The 23,647-nt window shown below is 40.7% G+C and overlaps 1 protein-coding gene across 2 annotated transcripts in view; it reads right to left on the bottom strand.

The window, feature by feature from the left end:
• Positions 1-23,647, bottom strand: part of CLMP (CXADR like membrane protein) — a 122,450-nt gene that overhangs the window by 15,549 nt on the left and 83,254 nt on the right. For both annotated transcript variants that reach the window (XM_027835741.1, XM_027835739.1), the window contains 2 exons: positions 18,468-18,625; positions 2,478-2,679 (listed from right to left, as the gene is read on the bottom strand). In XM_027835741.1, the coding sequence (XP_027691542.1) occupies positions 2,478-2,679; positions 18,468-18,625 (360 nt within the window). The remainder of the gene's footprint in view (positions 1-2,477; positions 2,680-18,467; positions 18,626-23,647) is intronic.

Below are 23,647 nucleotides of genomic sequence, written 5' to 3'. Positions count from 1 at the left end.
AGGCCACATTTGAATTCAGGTCCTCCTGACTCCAGGGCTAGTGCTGTATCCACTGCACCACCTAGCTGCCCCCATCACTAAATTTTTTGACAGGGTACCTAGACTAATTGATCAAGAAATGACAAAGATTGGGGCAGCTAGGTGGCACGATGGATAGAGCACCAGTCCTGAAGTCAGGAGAACCTGAGTTCAAATCCAACCTGAGACCAAACACTTGACACTTACTTACTGTGTGACCCTGGGCAAGTCACTTAACCCCAATTGCCTAAAAAAAAAAAAAAGAAATGACAAAGATACAGTTTAAGAAGATTCTGGCAAAGCATTTGACACAGTCTCCCTTGCTGTGTATATGGAAAATATGGAGACATTTGGGTTAGATAATAGTAAATAGTATTGTGAATTTTTTGGGATTGGTTGAATGATTAGACCCAAAGAGTGGTTAGTAATGGCTTTAGGTCAGTTAGGAAGGAAGTGTCAAATAAAGTGATCCAGGGAGCTATGCTTGGTTGGCCCTGTGCTGTTTAAAATGTTGATGGATGACCTGGGATAAAGGCATAGATAATAGGCTTATCTAGCTTAGAAATGTCACAAAGCTTGGGGAAGAGAGTTTGGAGAAAGGATGGATAAGTAATAGATTAGATGACAGAATTAGGATCAAAAAAAAAAATCTAGAACATTGGGCTAGACCTAATAAGATGAAATTTAACTGGGGGACAAATGTAAAGTTTTACATTCAGGTTTAAAATAATCTTCACAAATATAAGGTCAAGGAAGGAGACCTGGCTAGATATTTTATCTGAAAAAGATCTGGGTTTTTATTTTCAATTTTTTTCATCTAGATAGCAAACTTAAGATGACTTATTGTGTAGTATAATGGCCCCAAAACCCTGATATCACTTTTGACTTCATCAAGAGAAGGAATGGTGTTCAGACCTAGGGAAGAAAATACTCTCCCATATATGTTCTGTCTGGGTGCCATATTTTAGGAAGGACATTGGTAAGCCAGAGAGCACCTAGTCTAGGGTGACAAGAATGGTGAAGGGCCTCAAGATCATGGCATCTGAGGTCTGGTTGAAGGAACTGGGGATGGTTAGCCTAGAGAAGAGAAGATATTCAGTGCATGATGGCCATCTTTTAGCATTTGAAAGGCTTTTACATGAAAGAAGATTCAATTTGTTCTGCTTGGCCCCAGATCACTTCGCAGTGTGATGCAGTGAACAGAACACTGAACTTGGTACTGATGCGGTTTGGGGTGCTAGAAATCCTGAAATGCAAAGGTACAGGGTGGGTCAGCCTTGAAAGAATTTGAGCCTTCTTTCAAACCAAGTAGCGAGTTTGTTTTGACACCAGCTGGGTGGGTTAATTTGTGGTATTTGTGATGCCAATACAAGAGGACCAGATTCTAAGAATCTGTACATTTGATGAGGATGGGACTGATATTTTTATACAGAAAAAGACTGTGGGAAGATCTGGATGGGTTGAGGAGTGTCAAGTAAGCTAATTAAGCAATCAGAGTGTGCTGAGGTGGGTCAGATGCCTTGGGTGGAGGCACCAGTGATCTGGGCTACTGAAATGTATGGGAAAATTCAGGGACTGGGTTGCTTTCAAAGACATTGTCTTTTCCTTTTAGGGGTTCAGATCCCATCCCCATCAGTACCGTAGGACCTGGGTCCCAATTCTGGCTCTACCACTTACTATTTATGTGACCTTGAACAGTAAGATCTCATAGATATAATCTAGTCTGACTTTCTCATTTTATGGATGTAAAAACTGAGACCCAGAGATATTGAATGACTTGCTCAAAATTTTAAAGAGCTTTATAAATATGTTGTTGTTATCTATATCCTCCTTAACACTCAACAAATAGTAAGTAGCAAATCTCAGATTTGAACTCAGATACTCAATCCCCAACACAGCATTCTTTTTACTATATTTTCACCTCTGAGATTCTTTCTAACTGTAAGATTATGTGATTTAAATAAAAGAATTCAGGAGAATGAGTTGAGTAGAATTTCAGTGAAGAGGAAAATAGTTCTAGGTAAATATACATGGGGGGGTAATTATGTAGAGGCTGTTAGCTGTCTTTAACCAATATAGAATACATAGAAATGGATTCCATGAGCTTATGGGAAGGATGGGGTGGAATTTTAGGTTACACCTAAGAAAGCACGTTCACTCCCTGGAAGATTCTTAAATATTGGAATGTGTTGCCAAAGAGGATGATTAATTTTCTTTCACTGGTGGTGGTCAAAAAACAGAATAAGCACATCTTCAGAGGGATTTAATGAGGTCCTACTTGGATCTCTGGAGATAGACTAGGTGATTTCTGAAGTAGATCCCATCCTGAAAGTAAACTCCTTGGCACTGCCACAGAATGGAAGTGTCCAAGAAATGCTGGGTCAGTATGGTGCATGTACTATAGGTCTAGTCAGTTCATTCATGGGAGGTAGGAGATTCCCCTAGGACAGCTGTCTTACCCAGGACTTTCAAGTTGACACGGTTCCATTGGTATCGCCCTGAATTCTTCACTTTGCAGATGTATTGGCCCTCATCGCTAGGCTTCAGGGGCTCAATCTGCAGGGAGGCATCTCCTGCCAGGAAGTTGGAAGCAAAGGCTACACGTCCCTTCTGCTCCTCAGTCAAATTATTATAGACCTGGCGGCTGGAATAGGTGATCACCTGTAGAATGGATAGGGGCAGGGTTAAATGGTGTGGCCTTCAACCATTCTTACATTGTTAAGCCTGAAAGAGGATCACAGATACTGACATCAGGCACAAAAGTATAGACACCAATTTTTGCCCCTCCCCTACCTTGGATTGGAAGAATCTAGCTAAAGTACCAGTACACTCTGTACTCCCTTATCTTCCTGGCAAAATTTCTCTTCTACTTCAACCCATACCTCTCTCCCACAGATCAGAACCTCTTTGGCCAGACATGCCCAGGCACCAGAATGCAGGTCCCTTTATACTCTAGTGACTTTTTTAGTCTCCATCTCTGCCATGACCCTGCTAGACTGATTTCTTAGTATCGCTGCCAGAAAGCATTCTGGGACAGTTGTCTGATGGCTCATGTCTCATTCTGCCATTCACCAGAGGTCTGTTGTCCAAATACAGAGCAGAAAAGAGAAATTAAGTTTAGTTTATATGCAATTTTTGACATGTATAACTGGAGGATTTATAAGGTGGGTCATGTAGCAGGAATGAGGACCAACAGATGCACAGCTAGAGGTCTATACTGATACTCCCAAGATAACAAAAAAAGCACGAGAGGAAATCTTTCATTAGGTTGGGTGGCTATGGAAGAAAGAAGAATTGCATGGAAGGAGATAAACTTCAGTGGAATGAGTAACCAAAATGATGAAACCACAGACCCAGCCAAGTATCAAAGTCAATAATTTATCCAATCTCCAAACACTTTCCCATCTGTTATCACGTTTAGTACCACAATAGCCTAGAGAGCAAGAGATGGATTATAGTTAACTCTTGGTTATTTGTGCCAATAAATGGGAACATTTGCATGGATAATTCAAGGAAATGGAAATTTTCAAGGTTTTTATACGTATCTCTAGAATGTATTATACTTACCATTTCAACTATTTTTAGTCCTCTTACCTTATACCAACTAAGAAAAAACCCCCAAACTTCCAACCTTGTCATCCTCAGAAACCTTTTGTCTTTCCTTCACTGCTAAACTTCTAGAAAGAGTAGTTTGCTTTCATTACTCCCCTTTCTTCATCACCCACACACTCCTCAACCTCACTACTTGACTAAAACTGCTCTCCTCAAGGTGACTGGTAACCTGTGAATTGCCAAATACTATGGCCTTTCTCACTCTATTGCCCTTGACCTTTCTGCTACAGTGGATCAGACTCAGGACTTGGGAGTCAGGGATTTAAATTGTACCTCAGATATTTACTAGCTATGTGATCATGGGCAAGGTATTTCTTCTTTCAGATCATCAGTTTCCTTATCTGTTATTCTAGGAAGGCACAGACTGCATGAATCTTAAAGAGCTTTATAAATATGTTGTTGTTATCTATATCCTCTTTAACACACAACAAGCACTTAATAATCACTTAGTAGGTACCAGGCACTGGTAATAGGTACTGGAGATTAAAAACTAAACAGTCCCTATTCTCTATTTGTTTACATTTTACTGGGTTGCCGGGGGTGGGGTGGGGGGGAGGACAGCATAAACACAGATAATTCAATGAAAAATACAAAGTACTTTCTGGATGGGAACAGAGTACGTGGGGGAGGAGAGGAGAGAGAGACACTAGCAACTTTGTAGGGATCAGGATAGGACTGGTTGGGGTAGTGATGCTTGATCTGAGCCTTGAAGGAAATAGTTCTACCAGGCAAAGGTGAGGAGTGCGGAGAGCATTCCAGGCAAAGAGAACAGATGGCTTGTGCAGAGATGGAGCTGGAAGAAGGAATATCATGTCCAGGGAACTAGGCCAGTTTGGCTGGTACATGGTGTATATGGATGAGAGTGCTGTGCAGTAACAGCGGATATTCTCTATGTCCCTGGTTTCGGTGACAATGCTCTCCCCTTATTCTACTCCTTTTAACTGCTTCTTTTGCTCCTTAGCTTTTTCAACCTTCTCATCCTGTCCCCTAAGTGTGGGTGTCCCCTTTGGATTTCTTTTCTCTTCTTCTAAGGGAGTAAGTACAGTGTAGTGCAAAGTCAATATGTAGTGGAAAAAGTATTGGAGAAACCTAGGTTTGAATTTCTGCTCTGACATTTAATAGCTATGTGACACTGGTCAAGTCTCTTAACCTCTCTGAGTGAGACTCATCTGTAGATATCGTATTGTGTCTACCTCATGGACTTGTGAGAATCAAAAGAAATACTGCACGCAACATACTTTCTAAACTTTAATCTCATCAATTAGGAATCATCTTATTATTTACAATAAATACATAGAGTCAGGAAGGGCCTGGAAAGGTCTGCCTATGTCACATACTCCTTGTGTGACCAGGACCAAGTCACTTAATATCTCAGTTCCCCAGTCAAGGCTCTTAAGACTATAAGTTATGTGGGGCAGCTAGGTGGCTCAATGGATAGAGCACTGGCTCTGGAGTCAGGAAGACCCGAGTTCAAATCCAACTTCAGACACACTACCTGTATGACCTTGGCCAAGTTACTTAACTCTGATTGTCGCAAAAAATAAAAAAAACCCCTAAACTGTAAGTTATATACTTGCAGGTCTGGATGAAAAAAAAAAATTATAATATTTGGGCTTGAGTCCCAGGTCTGCCATTGGTAGCTTTGTGACCTTGGAAAAGTTCAACTCTCTGAACCTCAGTTTCCTCATCTGTAAAATAAGGATAATAATAACTTCACTACCTCACTGAGTTATTGAAAGGAAGTATTTAGTCAGGGCACTGGAATTTGCAAGACCAAATTTATGTAGCAGTAAGAATTAAGGCTAAATATTAAGAAGCTCTGATACAAGAAGTCATAGGAGCCTAGAAAGATTAAAATATTCATCAGAGGAGGAGTTAAAACCTCCTTCTCAAGAGACTTAAGGAAAGAACAAATGAGCTATTTTTCTAGGCTAGGCAAAAGGACTATGGAGGCAGAGACACAGATTAGGAAAGCACTGCATTTGGAGTTGGAGACTTCACTACCTGTGTGATCTTAATAAAATAAATAATCTTCTATTTAACTTCTGTGGACCTTAGTTTTCTCATCTGTTAAAATGAAGGCGTGTTGGATGACCAGATGATTGCTGAGATCCTTTCCAGCTCTAAATTTCTTGTTCTTTGAATTCCAGAATCTTACCTCTCCATATTCTCTCCCCAGATAAAGGTATTACTCCACAATAGCTTCATTTATCACCTCTCTACTGATGACTTCTAATTCTATTACTCCAGTCTCAGTCTCCAGTTCCCTGCTAGACCTTTCACCTTAATGTCTCATCCTTAGTTCAATATGGACAGAATGAAACTCATCACCTTTGCTTGTCCTCACTTCTCTATTTCAGTTGATGACACCACCTTATGGTTTCATGGTGTGTTGTAGTGACACTGTCTCAAAAAATTCAGAGTCAGACCATCTCTAATCCAAGTACAGGTTTTTACCAAGGATTGACGTCCGTCAGAAGCAGGCTAAGTTCCAAGAGGAACCAGCAACTTAGTAAGACAACACAGGCACATTTATAGTGTAATGATGCTGATTACATAAGATAAATTATGAATATTAGAAAGGCAGGAGGGGGTTGTTAAGGGATTAGTAATAGGGGAGGGGTCCCAGCCTTAGTGGAACTACGCAGGTGATTAGCCACAATGCATACAAAAAAATCCATTTGGGGGAGTATATATGTATGATAATGATATTATAATAAGCCTTTCTTTATCATAAGTTCACCTAAAGGATAGCTTTTGCTATTATTTTGAAGGTGCCTACTTAGGAAAAGTCCCTTCTAGTGTTTTGGGGTCTACATCCTGCTTGGGCATCCTGGTGGTGCTGCTTTCTGATTGGCTGACTATTGTGGTCCTGTCTGAGACTAGGTGGATGTGGTTGTGGTTGAGTACATGGACACATCTGCTGTTTCTGTGGGAAATATGAGGAATGGGTCTGGGGTCAGTAGCTAGCTAGAGGCAGTGACTGGGATCCCATCACATGGACACACCTGTTGTTCTAGTGAGCAGTCAGGCATATATGAAGAACTTAGGGCATTGAGTGGAGGGGCACAGTGGCTAGGTCGGGAGAAGTGTCTGTATTGAGTCTGGGGGCCGGTAGTGTGGTTAAAGCCAGATGTGTGGTTAAATCAGGACATGCCTAATGTTCAGTGGGACCCATAAGGAAATTAGAATATTGGGGCTGGGGGCAGCTTTATTAGGATTCCATCAACACCATCCTATTAATAGGCATTTATTAAGCATCTACTACGTCAGTCAACAAGCATTTATTAAGCACTCACAATGTGCTAAGTACTGAGGATAAAAAGAAAGAAACTCAATTATCTCATAGTCTAGTAGGTCTGACAACATGCAAACAATCCTGGAGATAATCTCAAAGGGAAGGCCCTAAGATGATGGATTAGGATAGGCTTCCTGTAGAAGGTAGGACTTGAGCTGATACTTGAACGAAGCCAGTTACCCAAGCTCCTGAAGTGGTGTTTGATTCCTTCATCTCCATATGCAATCAGTTGGATTCTTTGCCTATAATATATCTTCCATGCATGCAGGCTTTCTTCCTCTCCCAGCCACTATTCTCCTTCAGGTCTCTGCCACCCCCATGCTAATAGCTTCCTTACTAATCCCAGGGCTCCACTCTCTCATTTCTTTGCTCCACCCTCCACACATCTTCAAAAATAGACTTCCTGAGGAGGTCACCATCACTCCTATCATTCCAATTGTTACTCAAGAGCTTTAAGCAGTTCCCTTTATCCTATAGGGGGCAAGTAGGTGTCGAGATGATAGACTACCAGGCATGGAGTGAAGAAGACATCTTCTTGAGTTCAAATCTGACTTCAGACACTTACCAGCTATGTGACCCTGGACAAGTCACTTAACCTTGTTTGCCTTAGTTTCCTCATCTGTAAAATTGACTGGAGAAGGAAATGGCAAATCACTTCTGTATCTTTGCCAAGAAAATCCCAAATGGGGTCACAAAGACTTGTATATGGCTAAAAAATGACCAGACAACAACAAATTTCCTATGGGACAGACTAGAAACTCCTTAGCTTGACATTTTAAGGCTCCCTAGAATCTGACTCTAAACCTTATTTTCTACTACTCCTCTTTACTGAACTCTATCTTCCAGGCAATATGGACAACTAGCTATTTCCCAATCTTGTCCTGTATTGAAATGATACAGGCCATACTCAGACTTAGAACACACTCTGTTCTACTCTTTGCCTGTTGAAATCTTTCCCTGCCTTCAAGGATCATCTCAGGTGTCACCTTCTCCATGGGAAGACTTTTCTTATCTTCACAGAAAAAAGTGTTCTTCCCCCCCCCACTTCCAAAACCCCCAATTTCCCAGAGTACTTTGGATCCCTCCTTTACCTCAATCACATTCTACCTTTCATCAAACTGGTTTGGGTGCCTTTTGTATTCCCCCATTAGACTGTAACCTGATTGAGGGCAAGGGATGAGTCATTTTCATCTTTATACTCCTAAGATCTCCCATCGTCTTGCAAAAAAGTAGTTTCCTATTAAATCAAACAGTGTTTATTAAACACCTGCTCATGACAGGCACCATGCTAGGTGCTAGAATGTAAAATCCCAAAGAGTTTACATTCTATGTTTGAGTTGAGTTGAATTTTATTTCATCTAATACTAAAATAAGTTTATATTCCCCTAATGTATAGGAATTACCTACAGTAAAAAGCAAGCCTGAAGTATAATGTATGGCAGAAGAAAATTAAATATTTACTTGGTATTGCCAGAGTGACTGACCCATAATGAGTTAATAGTAATAGCTAGCATTAATATAGCACTTTAAGGTTTTGCAAATAGCTTTACATGCTATCTCATTTGATCCTTATAATAACTCTGTGAGATAGATGCCCTTATTATCCTTATTTTACTGATGAGTCAACTGAGGAAGGAGGTTAAGACACTCGCATAATCATAGTAAGTATGTGAGGGAGGATTTGAATTCAGATCTTTCTGCCTTTTAAGTACAGTGATCCAGCCACTGGACCACCTAGTTGCCTCTTGTGTATTTATTTTAGCTAGAACATGAAGGGTCATCACATAGTGTCATATTTGTCTTATCAATACCTCATGGAGATGAAAAGTGAGTAAGGTAAGGACATCTCCATTTTGGAAATGAGAAAGCAGATCCTAAGAATTTAGGTACCTGAATTCAATCTGAGGAAATAGGTAGGGGGAAAGCAGTTTAGGTTGCTACAACAATCCCAGAGATAGCTACATTGATAAGGAAGAGGGACCCCAGTAAGGCTAGAATATTTCAATGACACAGGCCAAGCCTAGATCAAATTTAATGGAAATTCCATGGAGGATAATCTGTTTTTGCTTGCTTTTAGCTTCTGCCTCCCTACCCAGCCTACCTCGATAGTTAGTCATTTCATTGATACTCCCACTAACACCCTAGAATACTTCATTCCTTTAACTTTTTGTAGCACTAGCCTGGCCAGTCCCCAGTCCTACACCACTCCAATCTTCTTTTTGTGGCTGGTGAAAATAAGGAAACTGACCAATTTGATCCCCTAAAAACTCCTGATCTCTAACTTTAGATGAGCCCTCCAAGGCTTTTGTTCTAAACCTTTAATGTGCTCCCAAAGACTCCAACTTCTTCTCTCTCTATTTAATTTTTTTTTTGGCTAGGCAGTGGGGTTAAGTGACTTACCCAGGGTCACACAGCTAGTAAGTGTTATGTGTCTGAGGCCAGATTTGAACTCAGGTCCTCCTGAATTCAGGGCCGGTGCTCTATCCACTGCGCCACCTAGCTGCCCCCTTCTCTCTATTTTAGTAGATGATCTTGCCTCTAAAAACAAAAATCTGCCATCCCAAGTGAGCTTCCTTAATATCCTGCTCCTGCCCCTCAAAACTCCTGGTAAGCACTTTCTTTTTTTTCCCTCCCCCTTCAGAGAAAGAAGCATTCCTATATCTTCCCACAGTAAGGCTTCACAAGAGTGAGGTTAAACCTAGGGGCAAGAGCATCAAACACTGCAATAGAAGACAAGGGTTTGAATCCAAGCTCCAACCTTTCCTAGCCCCTTGGATGTGGAGGAAGGCACTTCATTACCTATCCCACACTTGTGAAGAAAGTGCTTTATAAATCTTGAAGAGCTATTAAACTATTTCTTGGTTCTAATTCTCTCATCTGCCTCAAAAGTCTTTATTCTTCACTTGCCACCTTCCTATGGCAGTGGAAGAAATGTCCTTCCTCCCTGTGAGTTAATTCCTTTCACCTCCACCCTTCTAGCCTCTTCTAGGCTCCATTAAACACTAGAAGCACCACAATTTAAGAATACCTTGAAGGACCAAGCTGATGCAATGTATTTTTTTTTTTAATCCATAAGACAAAGAAAATAGAGATAGGAGGATGAAAAATGTTTACTTCAAACAAAAATTATATCTGTTTGTAATTATTTGTATTTAAAGTACATTTGCACAGCTGGGAGAAATGATAGAAAATTATAGTAAAGTAATATAAAAAATTTGTGTCAAATGATGTGCCTATCCTTTCCATTTTAATCATACCTCCCTCTTTCTTTCATCTCCATTTGTTCTCTGTCTCACAGACTACTTCCCTTTAACCAAGGAGGGCTATTTTCTAGCCTCCCCTATTCTAAAGGACTGTTTCTTTATTTTGTTTTCGTATTCTCAACGACTAGCATAGTGCACTCAGCATGAGGTAAATGCTTCATAAATAATTATTGAATTTAATTGAAACCCTGCTACCTAATCTAGGGACCATGTCCTTTTTCTCTTTTCCCACTTCACAGTCAAAATTCTTGTCTGTACTTATTCATTCAGTCAACAGGTATTAAGCATTTCCTCTTTGCTAGGCTCTCTCAGCCAAACTAAGAGGTAGCGTAGTACAGTAGATGGAGAGGAGCTAGTCTGAATGACCCGATCGGCTCTAGAAGCTGGACAAGCCACTTAACCTCAGTACTCACTGGCAACTTTCTGGGTATGACTGGCTGAGCCAGTGCTGATAAGCATGAGTAGAAGGAATTTTCTTAACCTGCACTGGCATAGGAAGTCTATGCCAAAAGAAATCACAGGTCCTGCTCCTCTCTCCCTACAATGTGCCGGGTGCTATGCTAAGTGCTGGGGATTCAGAGATAAAAACAAAACCATCCCTGCCTCAATAACATGTATCTGTACAAATATAAGGTAATTTTTTTGGGGTGGTATTAGTATGTTGCTAGGGGGCTGGTGTTGAGGTTTAGGGGTGCTGGGACCCCAAAATCACAACATGTGGGTCCTGCCCAAATGAATTTGACCCAAGCCTTCTTTCAGCCAAAGACAAGGTTTATTAAAGATCCACCATATTGGCCAGACTCTCTTACGGAATCTGAGCATTTGTATCGCTAATGCAAGAGGGTCAGATATTAAGAATCTGAGCCTGGGGCTAGATTATAAGAATCTGAGCACCTTAATGGAGACAAGATGGACCTTACATACAGAAAGATTGTGGGAGGGGTCTAGGAGTGACCAAGTAGTTTAGGGTGACTGGAGGAGGGGTCTAAGGAAGATCTGGATAGGAGTGGTCAGTAAGCTGGGGTGAATAGAATGCCAGACACCTGGATAGCCAAGGGAGAATGGAGTCTGGCTAGGATTAAGGGTGGGAAGTGGCCAGGAACTATCTGGAGGTAAAGGCCAGTTGATAGGATTATATCCTCAGTCCACTGCCAGAGATTTGGCCATGTGGGAAAGTCCAGGGTTTTTCCTTTTTGGGGTCCAGATCCCATCCTCATCAGATGGGAAGTGAGATCAGTCTAGGTTTTATGGAGGTGGCCTTTGGGCTAAGCTTTGGAGGAAGCTAGGAAAGAAGTCAAAGGCATAGAAGTGAGGAGGGGAGCTGCTTCAAGCAGCCAGATAATCTATACAAAGGTACAGAGATGGTCGATGAATGTGTAAAGGCTTTTTCTCATCTCATCCTTCTTGATCTCTCTAAAGCATTGAACGCTATTGCTCACCTCTCTAGGGACTCTGCTGCTGGATATTCTATGTTCTCTAAACTCTTAGGCAACTGCTCTTTCCTGGTCTTCTCTTGACCTGTCTGACCCCTCCTCAGTCTCTTTTGTTTCATTCCCCATTAACCAGAGGTGGCCAAAAGGCTCTATTCTGGAGATTCTTCTCTTTTCCTTATATTGTTGTTGTTCAGTCCTGTCCAACTCTTCAAGACCCCATTTTGTGTTTTCTTGGAAAGATATTAGAGTGATTTGCCATTTCCTTCTCCAGCTCATTTTTCAGATGAGGAAATTGAGGCAAACAGGATTAAATGACTTGCCCAGGGTCACACAGCTACTAAGTGTCTGAGGCTGGATTTGAATTAATGAAAATGAATCTTTCTGATTCCAAACCCAGTGCTTTAGCCACTGCAGCATCTAGCTGCCCTTTCCTTATATACTAGCTCATAAAGTAAGCTCATCAACTTCCATAGGTTAAATTATCATCTCTATGCTGATGATTCCCAGATATGTAAGGCTAGCCCTAATGGTTAACTTCTCTTCTGAGCTATAGCCTTGAATCGTCAAAAGATATCTTTTGGATAACTACAACTGAATATCCCATAGGCACCTCAAACTTAACACCTCCAAAAGAGAACTCATGTTGAGGTTATTACCCTCTTCCCAGTCACCCAAGCTCATAACCTTGTTATCTTTAACTCCTCCTTATCTCATACCCCCTTATCCCATCCCTTACTCCTGACCCAGCTCCATTCAATCTATTGCCAAATCTTGTTGTTTGTAACATTCCTCAGTTAAGTTCTCTTCTCTCTACTCACAAGGCTACCTCCCTAGTCTCTTGCCTGTACAATTACAATCACCTTCTAATTGGTCCCCTGGGTTCAAGTGTCTCCTTACTCCAATCCATCTACCACTCAGCTACTACTCAGCCAGTGATTTTCCTGAAGTATAGGTCTTAACTATGTCACCCCCCCCCCCCAATTTTTGTTGTTTTTGTTGAGTTGTTTCTGTCATGTCCAACTTTCTGTGACTCCCATTTAGGTTCTTTTTTTGCATATGCTCAATAAATTCCAGCTTAAAATATAAACGCCAGAATAGACTATGAAGTCCTCTGTTTGGCATTTAAAGTTTTTCAAAACTTGGCTTCCTGTGCCCTTGCACTGCTGGTTGCCCATGCTGGGAATGCTCTCTCCTCATCTCTGTTCAAATATCCCACTTCTTGCACATGACTTTTCCCACTCCCTTTCTCCATCTCCTTCCCACCCCTGCCTGGGGCAGTGCTCTCTGTTCCTAGATTACCTTCCATTCACTTTGTATATATCTTATACGTACCAAGTTATCTACATGTTGACTCTCCCATTAGAATGTGAGCTTCATAAGGGCAGGAGCTATTTTTTAACCTTTCTTTGTATCCTTAGGGCACAGCACAGTGCCTAGCACCCAGTAAGCACTAAAAAAAAATGCCTTTTGATTTATTTTGACTTTTTTTCTGAAAATGATATGGTTTGGGATTGCTGGGAACCCCAAAATGTCAGGGTACATGAATGAATTTACACACTCAAACTGCCTTGCAGTCAAAGTGGGAAGGTTTATTGTAACGCCAAGGTGCAGGTGAGATTCTTAGGGAATCTGTAATTTAATGGGGGTGATACTGATGCTGATATACAAAAAAGGTCAGTGAAAGGATCTGGATGGGATCAAGGAGTGGTAAGTAGTTTGGGGTGGGCCAGATGCCTTGGGTGGAGGCACCAGTGATCTGGGCTACTGAAATATATGGGAAAATTCAGAGCCTGGGTTGCTTTCAAAGATTCCGTCTTTTCATTTTAGGGCTCCAGGTCCCATCACCTCATCACAACTTTTCTCTTTTGGCTTCCTTGACACTATACTCATCTCCTTATATCTCTTAGTTCACCTTGTCTAATTCTTCCTTGTATGGTGTCAGTGCCTTGGAAACTCTGAGACTCCTTCCTGATAACTGTACTAGAGAATGTCAATTCCTGGGAAACTATACCGTTCTGACTAGCAATTTCTAATCATCCCCTACCTTCAAGGTAAACTCCTGGGAATCTCTGCTGTGATAAATGCCTTACTTTACTTTTTTTTAATCACCTTGTTGATCTGATTTTTATATAGGCTTGACAATGGGTTGGACTAAATGTCCTCTGAGGTTCCTTACAATTATCAAATTTTGTGATTTCAACTCCTAACCCAGTATTGAGCTCCAGACTCACATTTCTTAATTCATCAGATACTTACTAACCATATGCTACGTGTAAAAAACATTGTTCTAGGCAAGGAGGATTTAAAAAAAGCTGTGATGCATACCCTACTCTTTGGGAATTTACAACTTAATAGAGGAAAGACATGGAAATGTAAAACTAAGATATAAAGGAAAGTGAAATAAGGATAAAAGAGAGGTCTGGACAAAGTTCTGTGAGATAATTGAGGGAGAACTCACTTTTACCTGTAGTGGGGAATGGGGTAAAGACATGGGAGGTGTTGACAATCTTGGTTAAGGCTTTGCCCTAATGAATCAGGCAAGCTCAGGGAAATGAGATAAAAAAGTAATTTATTATAGTACACAAGGCAATGCATTGCATATGGCTGTGCTAGGATTTCAAACGACCAACTGCTTTTATAAACAACTTGTCCTAATAAGAGCAAAATAATCCTGATAGGTGGTGGTGTTTTTGGTCATGTCTGACTCTACATGACTCATTTTGAGGTTTTCTTGGACATTGGAGTGGTTTACCATTTCCTTCTCCAGCTCATTTTACAGATGTGGAAATTGAGGCAAATAGGGGTTAAATTTCCTGGAAATGGTCACACAGGAGTGAGTGTCTGAGGCTGGATTTGAACCCAGGTCTTCCTGACTCCAGGCCTGGTGCACTCTTCATTTCTACACCTAGCTTCAAGACAATCCTGCTAGGTATAGGTTTCCAAAAAGGGATGGGCCATTGTGTCTCAGCTCCTCCCCCATTACAAAATCACAGGGAAATGAGATTAAAGATAAACGGAGTGGGATGAAATGCACCAGGGGAAGACTAGCAAAACTGGAAACTATGGGGTCGCTTGAACTGACTCAGCACAATTTCAGTGGAGGTATGAGTGAGATAGATAATTTCATGGAGGAGGTGGCCCCTGGGTTTGGTCTTGAAGAATTTTGAGCTTACTTTAGATAGACTTTATATTGGTCATTATTCTTTTCCAGCCTCCTCTTCTTATTCTCTATCTACCATGTTTTCCCAGGGTACTTTCCCTGCTCCGTCTTCCCCAATTTTCTGCTTTTTTTTAAAAATTGCCTTCTCAGTTAGAATGTAAGCTCCTTGAGGGCAAGGACTGTCTTTTGCTTGTATTTGTATTCCTAGCACTTAACACTGTGCCTGACTTAATAAGAGCTTAATAAATACTTCCTTGACCTCACTTGACTTTACAAAGTGCCTTACATTTACTTTTAGAGATAGACCTAGAAGTGGTAGGAATCTATACCAGCCATGGTGGCTAGCAGGAGCGAAGTAGTGGAGGAAGGAGATATAGGTTGAAAATAGTGGACAAAAAATAGTCTAGTTTAATTGGGACATAGAATATGTGTAAGATAAGTCTGGAAAGGTAGGCTAGAGTGAATTGTGAAGGGCCTTGAATGCCAGATCAGGAGCGTATGTTTTATTCTGTGGGCAATGGGAAAATAATGAAATTCTTTGTCAGAAAAAACTTCAATTCTCGGAAATGGGGAAATGATACTAACCAGCCTTATTTGGGAGAACAATGAACAAAAACCCAACCCATTATAGAGGACATTTTATAAATGATGAAAAATAGTAATTATTAATTGCAATTATGGAATAATTAAAAAACATAGCAAGCAGCTGTTGGCTTATTCCTCCTGTGAAGTGCCTGATGGAATCTTCTACAGAAGCACTGTTGTTCAGTCCAACTCTTTTCTTGGCAAGGAGTGGTTTTCCATTTCCTTCTTCAGTGGATTAAGGCAAAGGGAGGTTAAGTGACTTGCCCAGGGTCTCACAGCTAGGAAGTATCTGAGGCTGGATTTGAACTCAGGTCTTCCTGATCCAAGGCCCAGTGTTCTATCCACTGAGCAACCTAGCTGCCCCAGGGGCATTTTTGTTGTTCAGTTGTGTCCCACTCTTCCTCATCCCATTTGAGGTTTTCTTAGCGAAGATACTGATGTGGTTTTACAGATAAAGAACTAAGGCAAAAGGGGTTAAGTGACTTGCCTGGGGTCACACAGCTAGTAAGCATTTGAGGCCATATTTGAAATCAGGAAGAGGAGTCTTCCTTGACTTTATGTCTTGCACTCTATCCACTGTGCCATTTTAAACATTTTAGCACCCCCCCCCCTTTTTGTGAGACAATAGGAAGATTTGTGTTTGTTAGGGTTTGCATAAGAATAGATGGTGCAGATTAGTTTTCTATAAGTTGCTTTTCTGTAAACAGTAGAAATATGCACTAATCCAGACAGAATCTAATGTTCCTTTAAGCGACAATGATGGAAAACCTATTTGAAAAGAGTGTGCAGAGGAGTGGGGATTGGCCTGGGAATCAAAATTCTTGGGTCTTCCTCACATCATCCCATCCTGCCTGGAGCCCCGAGTATGTGAGATGCTTTCTCTACAAAATGGAGAAAACCATTTCTGTCTTCTGATAGATGTTAGGCCTTGGAATGGTAGTAACAGTCATTGTGAAACTCAGCCTGGGAAAGTTGCATCAGGTCTGGTTACCTTCCTCCTGAAGCCTGAATTTCAGATACACCTGGTGAGGCCACTTTCGATGCTTAGCATAGGCCCTTAGGCACAACCCCCAGTCCTCTGCCTACTCTGTAAATTGGGCTGCAGATGTTTCTGTTCTCCTGAACGCAGATGCTGGAGGTCCAGCTGGGCTTAAGTTGATTCCTATTGGGTGTTCAGTGACTAATGCTGAGTAGCCACAGTGGCCCTGTCTATTTTAGATTAAAAGTTGGGTCTGGAGTCACTTGTCTCTACAACCCAAATGACTTTTGCTTTGGCAAGGGTGGAAATACCCAACATCAGCTTTATCCAGTCATCTTGGATTTTTTATTAAGGGTAGGGTAGCTTCCAATGAGCTTTGTGCAAAACTGACAAACATCTTAGCATTTAGACATAGGCCTCACTGGGCACAGAGTATACACACACACACACACACACACACACGTAACTATGTATGTATCTACTATGTTTTATATGTGTGTGTGTCTGTATGTATATATATACATATATTATGTTATATATATGTATGTTATACAATAGATATAAGAAATTGGACATGATGTCTATTTTATATATTATATATTACATGTAACACAATCTATATGTACATATATATTCATACATATACGTACACACATACGTATGTGTGTATATGACACGGTCAGTACAGAAATTTGTTTTGCTTGACTGCATGTTTATTACAAAAGTTTTCTTTTTCTTTAGTTCTCAATGTGGGGGGAGAGGGAATGAAGTTGGTGGAAAAGAGAGAAAATCGATTTTTGCTGAATTGAAAAAATAAAATGTAATTTTAAAAGATGCTTAATGGTTAGGCTCACCACGATGTTTAGAGAAAGGAAAGTTTCCAGAACGTGACACATTGTGGGAAGCCAGGTTCCGGTGATGAAAGGATTGACTCTGGGTCATAAATAGCTGGGGTCAAGTAAGTTTAAACTCCACTCTACAAGATCTACAACCACATAACTGATATTTCTTTTAGTTTAAACCTTCTCAGGGTCTCCCTTGTGTATATCCCCATTGGTTTCAGTTGTAATAACTAGGGAGAAAGAAAAAGATCATACCCCATTTCTAAGCATTTGCCAAATCTTCTGAGAGAGATGTGACTCACTGAGGCAATGGGTTCATTTAGGTTGGAAAAGAGAAGGCTTGGGGGTGGGAGACATGGTAGTGATCTTAGATTATTTGAAGGGCTATCACATGAAAGAGGGATTAGCCTTGTTCTGTGTGATACCAGAAGGCAGATCAGAACAATGAATGGGAACTATCCAAAAAGTGGAATAAGCTGCCTCAGGAGGTAGCAGGTTCCCCAGCAGTAGAAGTATTCAAGACAAAGCTGGATGACCACTTCTCGGAAATTGCCCTGGGGGGAATTTTGGTCAGATACAGGTTGGACTAGATGGCCTCTGAGAACCCTTAAGCTCTTAGATTCTGCAAAGTATTTTTTTTTTTACAATCCCAAACTGATAACAAAATTAATGATTACCATAGTCCTTAACACCCCAATATAATAATAGCTAACATTTATATAGCACTTCAGAGTTCACAATGTGTTTTTACAGGTTATCTCACTGATCTTCACAACAAACTGTGAGGCAGATGCTATTATTATCCCCATTTTACAGATGAGAAAACCGAAGCTGAGAGAATTTAAGTGTCTTGCCCAGGGTCACAGGATAAGTGTCTGAGGCAGAGTTCAAACTCAGGTCTTTCTGACTCCAAGTCCAGTACTCTACCCACTGTACAACTTGGCTGCCCCCAATACAAAAGTCCCATAACTAGTTTGTCTCATTATCTTCCCAGATGTTCTGCTACTTGACATAAACATGTTATCCATTCTTTTGTCTACTTATGTAGTTCTATATCTAGTATTCTCTGTGCTCCTCTGCATCATTAGTCCGATTATGCTGTAAGTTCCTAAGGGGCAAGAACAATGGCTGTATTAATCACTCTTACCATGCTAAATACCAATAGGTACCACTAAAGGCTTTGGCACCATGATGGAGGAAAAGGAAAGAAAAGGGAGAGGATTCAGGCTAATGGTGGCTCCCCAGGTAATGTCAACTTTAAGCATATGTAAGCTTACCACTTTTTGATTCCCATCAGGTTCCATTAGCAGCCACTCGATATCCAAGGTATCTCTTTCTGGGAGCCCCAGCTGATGATGACAAGGCAAAGTGACCTTCTCCTCAGCCACTTTTTTGATTTCCATATGAGTCCCCCATGTTCCAACATAACAGGAAACTGAAATAGAGAATCTTGTCAGTGACGGAAAAATGGATGGTAACAAGATAAGGATGGGAGAGCAGGATCCTGGATTTTTCAAGTAGAGGGGTTGAATGACTACTTGGTGTAAGGAAGGATTCATGAATCACTTTGGGAGATGGGGACACTTAGAGACCTCTCAGATCCCTTCTAATTCTGGAATTCTATGATTGTTTTCTGGATCCTAGAAATGAAGTTGGGAGTTCTGGGTTCAAATTCTAACTGATAATAACTGGCTATGTTACAAGTTATTTAGCCTCTCTGAGTCTCAGTTTCCTCATCTATAAAATGGGAATAAAATACTTCCTTCCATTTTCCTTCTTTCCTTCCTTCTGTTTTCCTTTGTTCCTTCCTCCCTCCCTCCATTCTTTCTTTTGTTCCTTCCTCCCTCTCTCCCAATTTTTTTCCCTTCCTTCCTCACGTCACTGTCATGAGAAACAAAGGCAATAATAGATGTGAAAGCACCTAGAAACATATAAAGTACTATACACATATAAAACTTCATTATTATCCACCAGAGTGAACTGATTAGAATCCAGAAGTTGTTCTCAACCCTTGTCCCTGCCTGACAATTTGCTTCTTTCTGTGTATGAACCCTCCACTTCCAATCATTCTCACCATTTTTATTACCATGGCAACACGAGATGTTGGAGGGTCATTTAGCAGATGAACAGACTCTTCCCAGAGTTCCTCGGGTTCTAGTGTCAGGCTCCCGTACGCAAGCACACACTCTTGCTGCTACATGCAGTAGCCATAGCTACTGCTAGAAGAGAAATCCCCTCCTGTCCCTTATTAGTTCAAGGAAGATCTGGTATTGGCTACTTTCTAACAAAGAGACTGCCTTGAGGGAGAAAGGAAGCTGATTCTGCTTGTTCCTTATACCCCACAGAATGAGTAGTTTTTCCTAGCTCTGTTGGCTGTTGTCTTTGATACAGCCCCATACATGGGACAGAGGTCCAGCCAGAAGTCTTTGGTCAAGCAAATGCTTTAGCAAGGGACCCGGGTACATGAAACTCTGCAAGGGATCAGGACACTGCCCCATCCCCACGCATGTAGCATGACTCTTGCTACATGTGAATACCTCCTGAGTATACCCAGAGTGGCTTAAATATATGTTTTGATATTCTATTGACTTTATTCTCTGGTCTTGCCGACCTTATACCAGCTATGTAGATTGAATCATCCTGGCTGGGACAATGCACAAGGAAATCCTGGGGCAAATGGTCCTAATGTCATTCTTAATAGTCATAGACTATTAGAGCTAGAAGGAACTTTGAAATTGAACCATCCAGACATCTTATTGTACAGATGAGAGAAACTGAGACACAGAAAGTTTACATAAAAGACCGCATAGTATAGTAAAAATAGTACAGCACTTTCTAGTCTTATATTGTTCCCTTTTATAAGTTTCTGTTCTAGTCTAGGTAGATGTTCCCCACATACGGCATTCCAAATTCCATTTCATGCTTCTCATCTTAATGCTTTTGCAGATGTGGTCCCTCATTTTTTGAATGAATACCCTTCTCATCTCTAGCCTCCCTGAAAACTCAGCTCAGTACTCCTTTACCCTAAATCTTTTTGGATCTTCCCAGTTTTTCACACTCTTTCCATCTGGAAGTTACTTTGAATATACCTTCTTTTCATTTTCTTGTGTAGAAGAAGCTTATATTCCATATATATGCATATATGTAAATATACACATATAGATATAAATTCCAGTATAATCTGAACTTCTTATAAATGAACAAATGCAAAGTGTGTGTATATATAGATTTTATATAGTTATAATTATATATAAAGTTACATGTATAGTTATATGTAAATATAACTATATGTGTATGTATGTATATATACATATATAATGCATGTATATATATAAAATATTCCATTGGAATATAAACTCCTTGAGGGAGGGACTGTTTCTTTTCTTTCCTTTTTCTTTAACTTTTCTTTTCATCCTCAGCCTGGTGCTTAACAGCTTTGTTGAATTGATTGGGAATCAATCAATTTTACTCTTTTTTTTTTGGTGAGGCATTGGAATGAAGTGACTTGCCCAGGGTCACACAGCTAGTGTCAAGTGTCTGAGGCCAGATTTGAACTCAGTTCTTCCTGAATCCAGGGTCAGTGCTCTATCCACTGCACCACCTAGCTGCCCCCTTCATTTTCTTTTATGCATTCATTTGTTCAGTGTTCTGAACACAGAACTTGTAAATGAGATACAAATATATGCCTCTGTTGTGGCTCCCACCTCTACTGGGAGAAAGCTCCCTTAGGTCATTTACTATATCTTCTGGTTCTTGAATTTGACCTTTCCTCTCCTGGGGGGAAAAAACAACTAAAACTAAAACAAAACAAAATTCCTTGGAAATAGGATGGGAAGGTATCTTCAGAGTAAGAATAAGCCAGAGAAATCCCAGGGCTCCGTGTTACCAAGTAGGTGTTTAGGCCAATTCAATTTTATTCAACACTTCATTTTTCCTGGAAAGCTACAAAAAAACTGCAGGTTCGCCTGCATCTGATCTTTATTCTCTGTGTAACGCTGAGCAATTCACTCACCCTTGTTGGTCCTCAGTTTCCCCATCTGTAAAATGAAGGGATTGGACTAGATGGCTGTAAGGTCCTTATGACCCTACAGTCCATAGGCCACCAGGCAAATGGCTTCCTGGGAAACATCTCATCTTGTTTCTTCTTTTGTGCAAGAAACATAAACTTCAGCCTTCAGTCTTCCTTCACTCTAGTGTTGTATGATCTTTTTTTTTTCAAGGTATGAACATAGATACCTAAAAGACCTGGTCAGAGCCAGGCCAAGCCATCATCCCAGGCAAGGTTTGAACATGGTACCTCCTAGATTTGAAAGTTTTCATCCACTTTGTGTTTATCTATGCAATTCCTTAACCCTCTGTATCAGTGACTTTTGTCCTTTTTCTTGTATAACCTACATTTGAAACAACATGGATTTCCTCCTCTCCAATCTCCTGGATCTTTCAGGTTCCAGACAAGGATAGGATTCACAGGGCCAAGAGCTGAATTGCCCATGCCTTTTAACATAAAGGCAGTTGCTTAAAATTGTTCAATGTTGGGATACACTCATCCAATTAAAATGTTAAGTCAACTCAAGTCAGGGGTCAAATTTCCACCCTTTACTACATCTCTTCATAATACCCACTATTAGGATGCATATACTTCTGGGTATTCAGTGCACAGTATTTGGCGATGGTTACTTAATATAAAAAAATGTCAGGGTATGATCTGGAGGACAAACTGTTCTGTTCCTTTATTTCTTGAAACAATAATAAAATTGCTTAAAATTTTAAAAAATGTAACCAATCTTTTTCTTAGCAATTCAAAATGCCATGAAACTGTTTCAAATTACCTCTGGGTGATTCTCTGGGTCTCAGTTTTCTTCATCTGTAGCACGAAAGGAGTTGGGTTAGATGACTTCTAAGGTCTTTTTCAGCTCGATGCATGATCCCATCATGCCCATTTTACAGATAAGGAAATCAAGGCCCTGTTCACCAAATCCCACGAGGTAAAAAGTTTTTCCTGTTTCTGTTCCTGAACATGCACTACTTTTCTTTTTTACATAAATAGTATTTTATTTTTTTCCAATTACATGTAGTTTTTCAACATTCATTTTTTATAAGATTTTGAGTTTGGGATTGTTCTCCCTCCCTCCCCTCCCTCCCCCCATGGCAAGAAATCTGATGATATAGGTTATACATAATGCATTACTTTTCAAACATGAAACTAAAACGTCTTAACTTAAAGAAAGTAACATGATATATCATATGGCATTATAGGTGCTCCATAGTGAATGATGAAACAAGTGTGGAAATGCACCTCTGGGCCACTAGAGGGAATCATAGGCTCAATTATCCACAGCAGCAATCACCAAAAAAAAAAAAAAAAAAAAAAAAAAAAAAAAAAAAAAAAAAGGGAAAAAGCCATTGGTGTTTACTATATGTTTAGGAAATTCAGGATATTCATCAAACATGTATTTTTTCCAGCCAATCCTCCTCTTCCCAAAGCCTCAGCACCACCTCTCCCCCACCCCCCATCCCCAGATTTCTGTGTCCTAGAGGCACTGTGGTCCACAAGCCCAGCCTAACCCAACTAAACAGAGAAGCCTCAGGGGCCCAGACAAGTTTACATCCTTGGCAGTGCTCCTTCTGGGGTGGGGTCAGCCCCAGCCCCCTCAGACCAGGCAGATAGGGGACAGTCCAGGACCTTCTAGAGAAGAACCATGCACTGGGTCACTTCAAAGAAGGAAGAAACAGTTTCTCCCCCCCCCCCAGCCACTCCCCTTATCGTAGGTTCTTTGTCTGAAGGATTCATTTTCATTAAGAAGGCGCTTTGGAGATTATCTAGTTCAGCCCCTTCACTTTACAGATGTGGAAACTGAGAAGGTGATAGAGCCAGAATTTGAATCCAGATCCACTGTGTCAAGAATCAGTATCATTTCCACTGTTAAGTAAACTGACTCAGAGGAATAAAGTAACTTCCTCTAACTCACACAGCTAGTTAGTGAGAGAGACCAGCAGATTAGGGCAATAGAAAAAGTCAGGACTCTGCTCTGTCCTTTGTCCCTGGGGAAGTAGGAGGATGAAACATTGCCTCCCTCAGCTAGATGCTAGGAGGCAGCTAGGTGGTGCAGTAGATAGAGCACTGGCTCTGGAGTCAGGAGGACCTGAGTTCAAATGTGACCTCAGACATGTCCTAGCTGTGTGACTCTGGGCAAGTCACTTAACCCTGTTTACCTTAATCTACTGGAGAAGGAAATGGCAAAGCACTCCAGTATCTTTGCCAAGAAACCCCACAGACAGTATAGTCTATGGGGTCACAAAAAGTCAGACAAGACTGAACAACTATCTCAACCCATGGAAAAGAGATAAGCTGCTGCTTCCCCATAGTCTGACTTTTGTGTTCTCCTTCTAGGCATGTCTTTCTCCGATGGCTTCCAATCTCAACCATGGTAGGCTTTTTTTTTTTTTTTTTTTTTTT

This window comes from Vombatus ursinus, unplaced genomic scaffold (genome assembly GCF_900497805.2).
Source record: "Vombatus ursinus unplaced genomic scaffold, bare-nosed wombat genome assembly UNPS02014816.1, whole genome shotgun sequence".
NCBI lineage: Eukaryota > Metazoa > Chordata > Mammalia > Diprotodontia > Vombatidae > Vombatus > Vombatus ursinus.
Note: the sequence above shows the minus strand (reverse complement) of the source record. Positions and strands in the feature narration are given on the sequence as shown.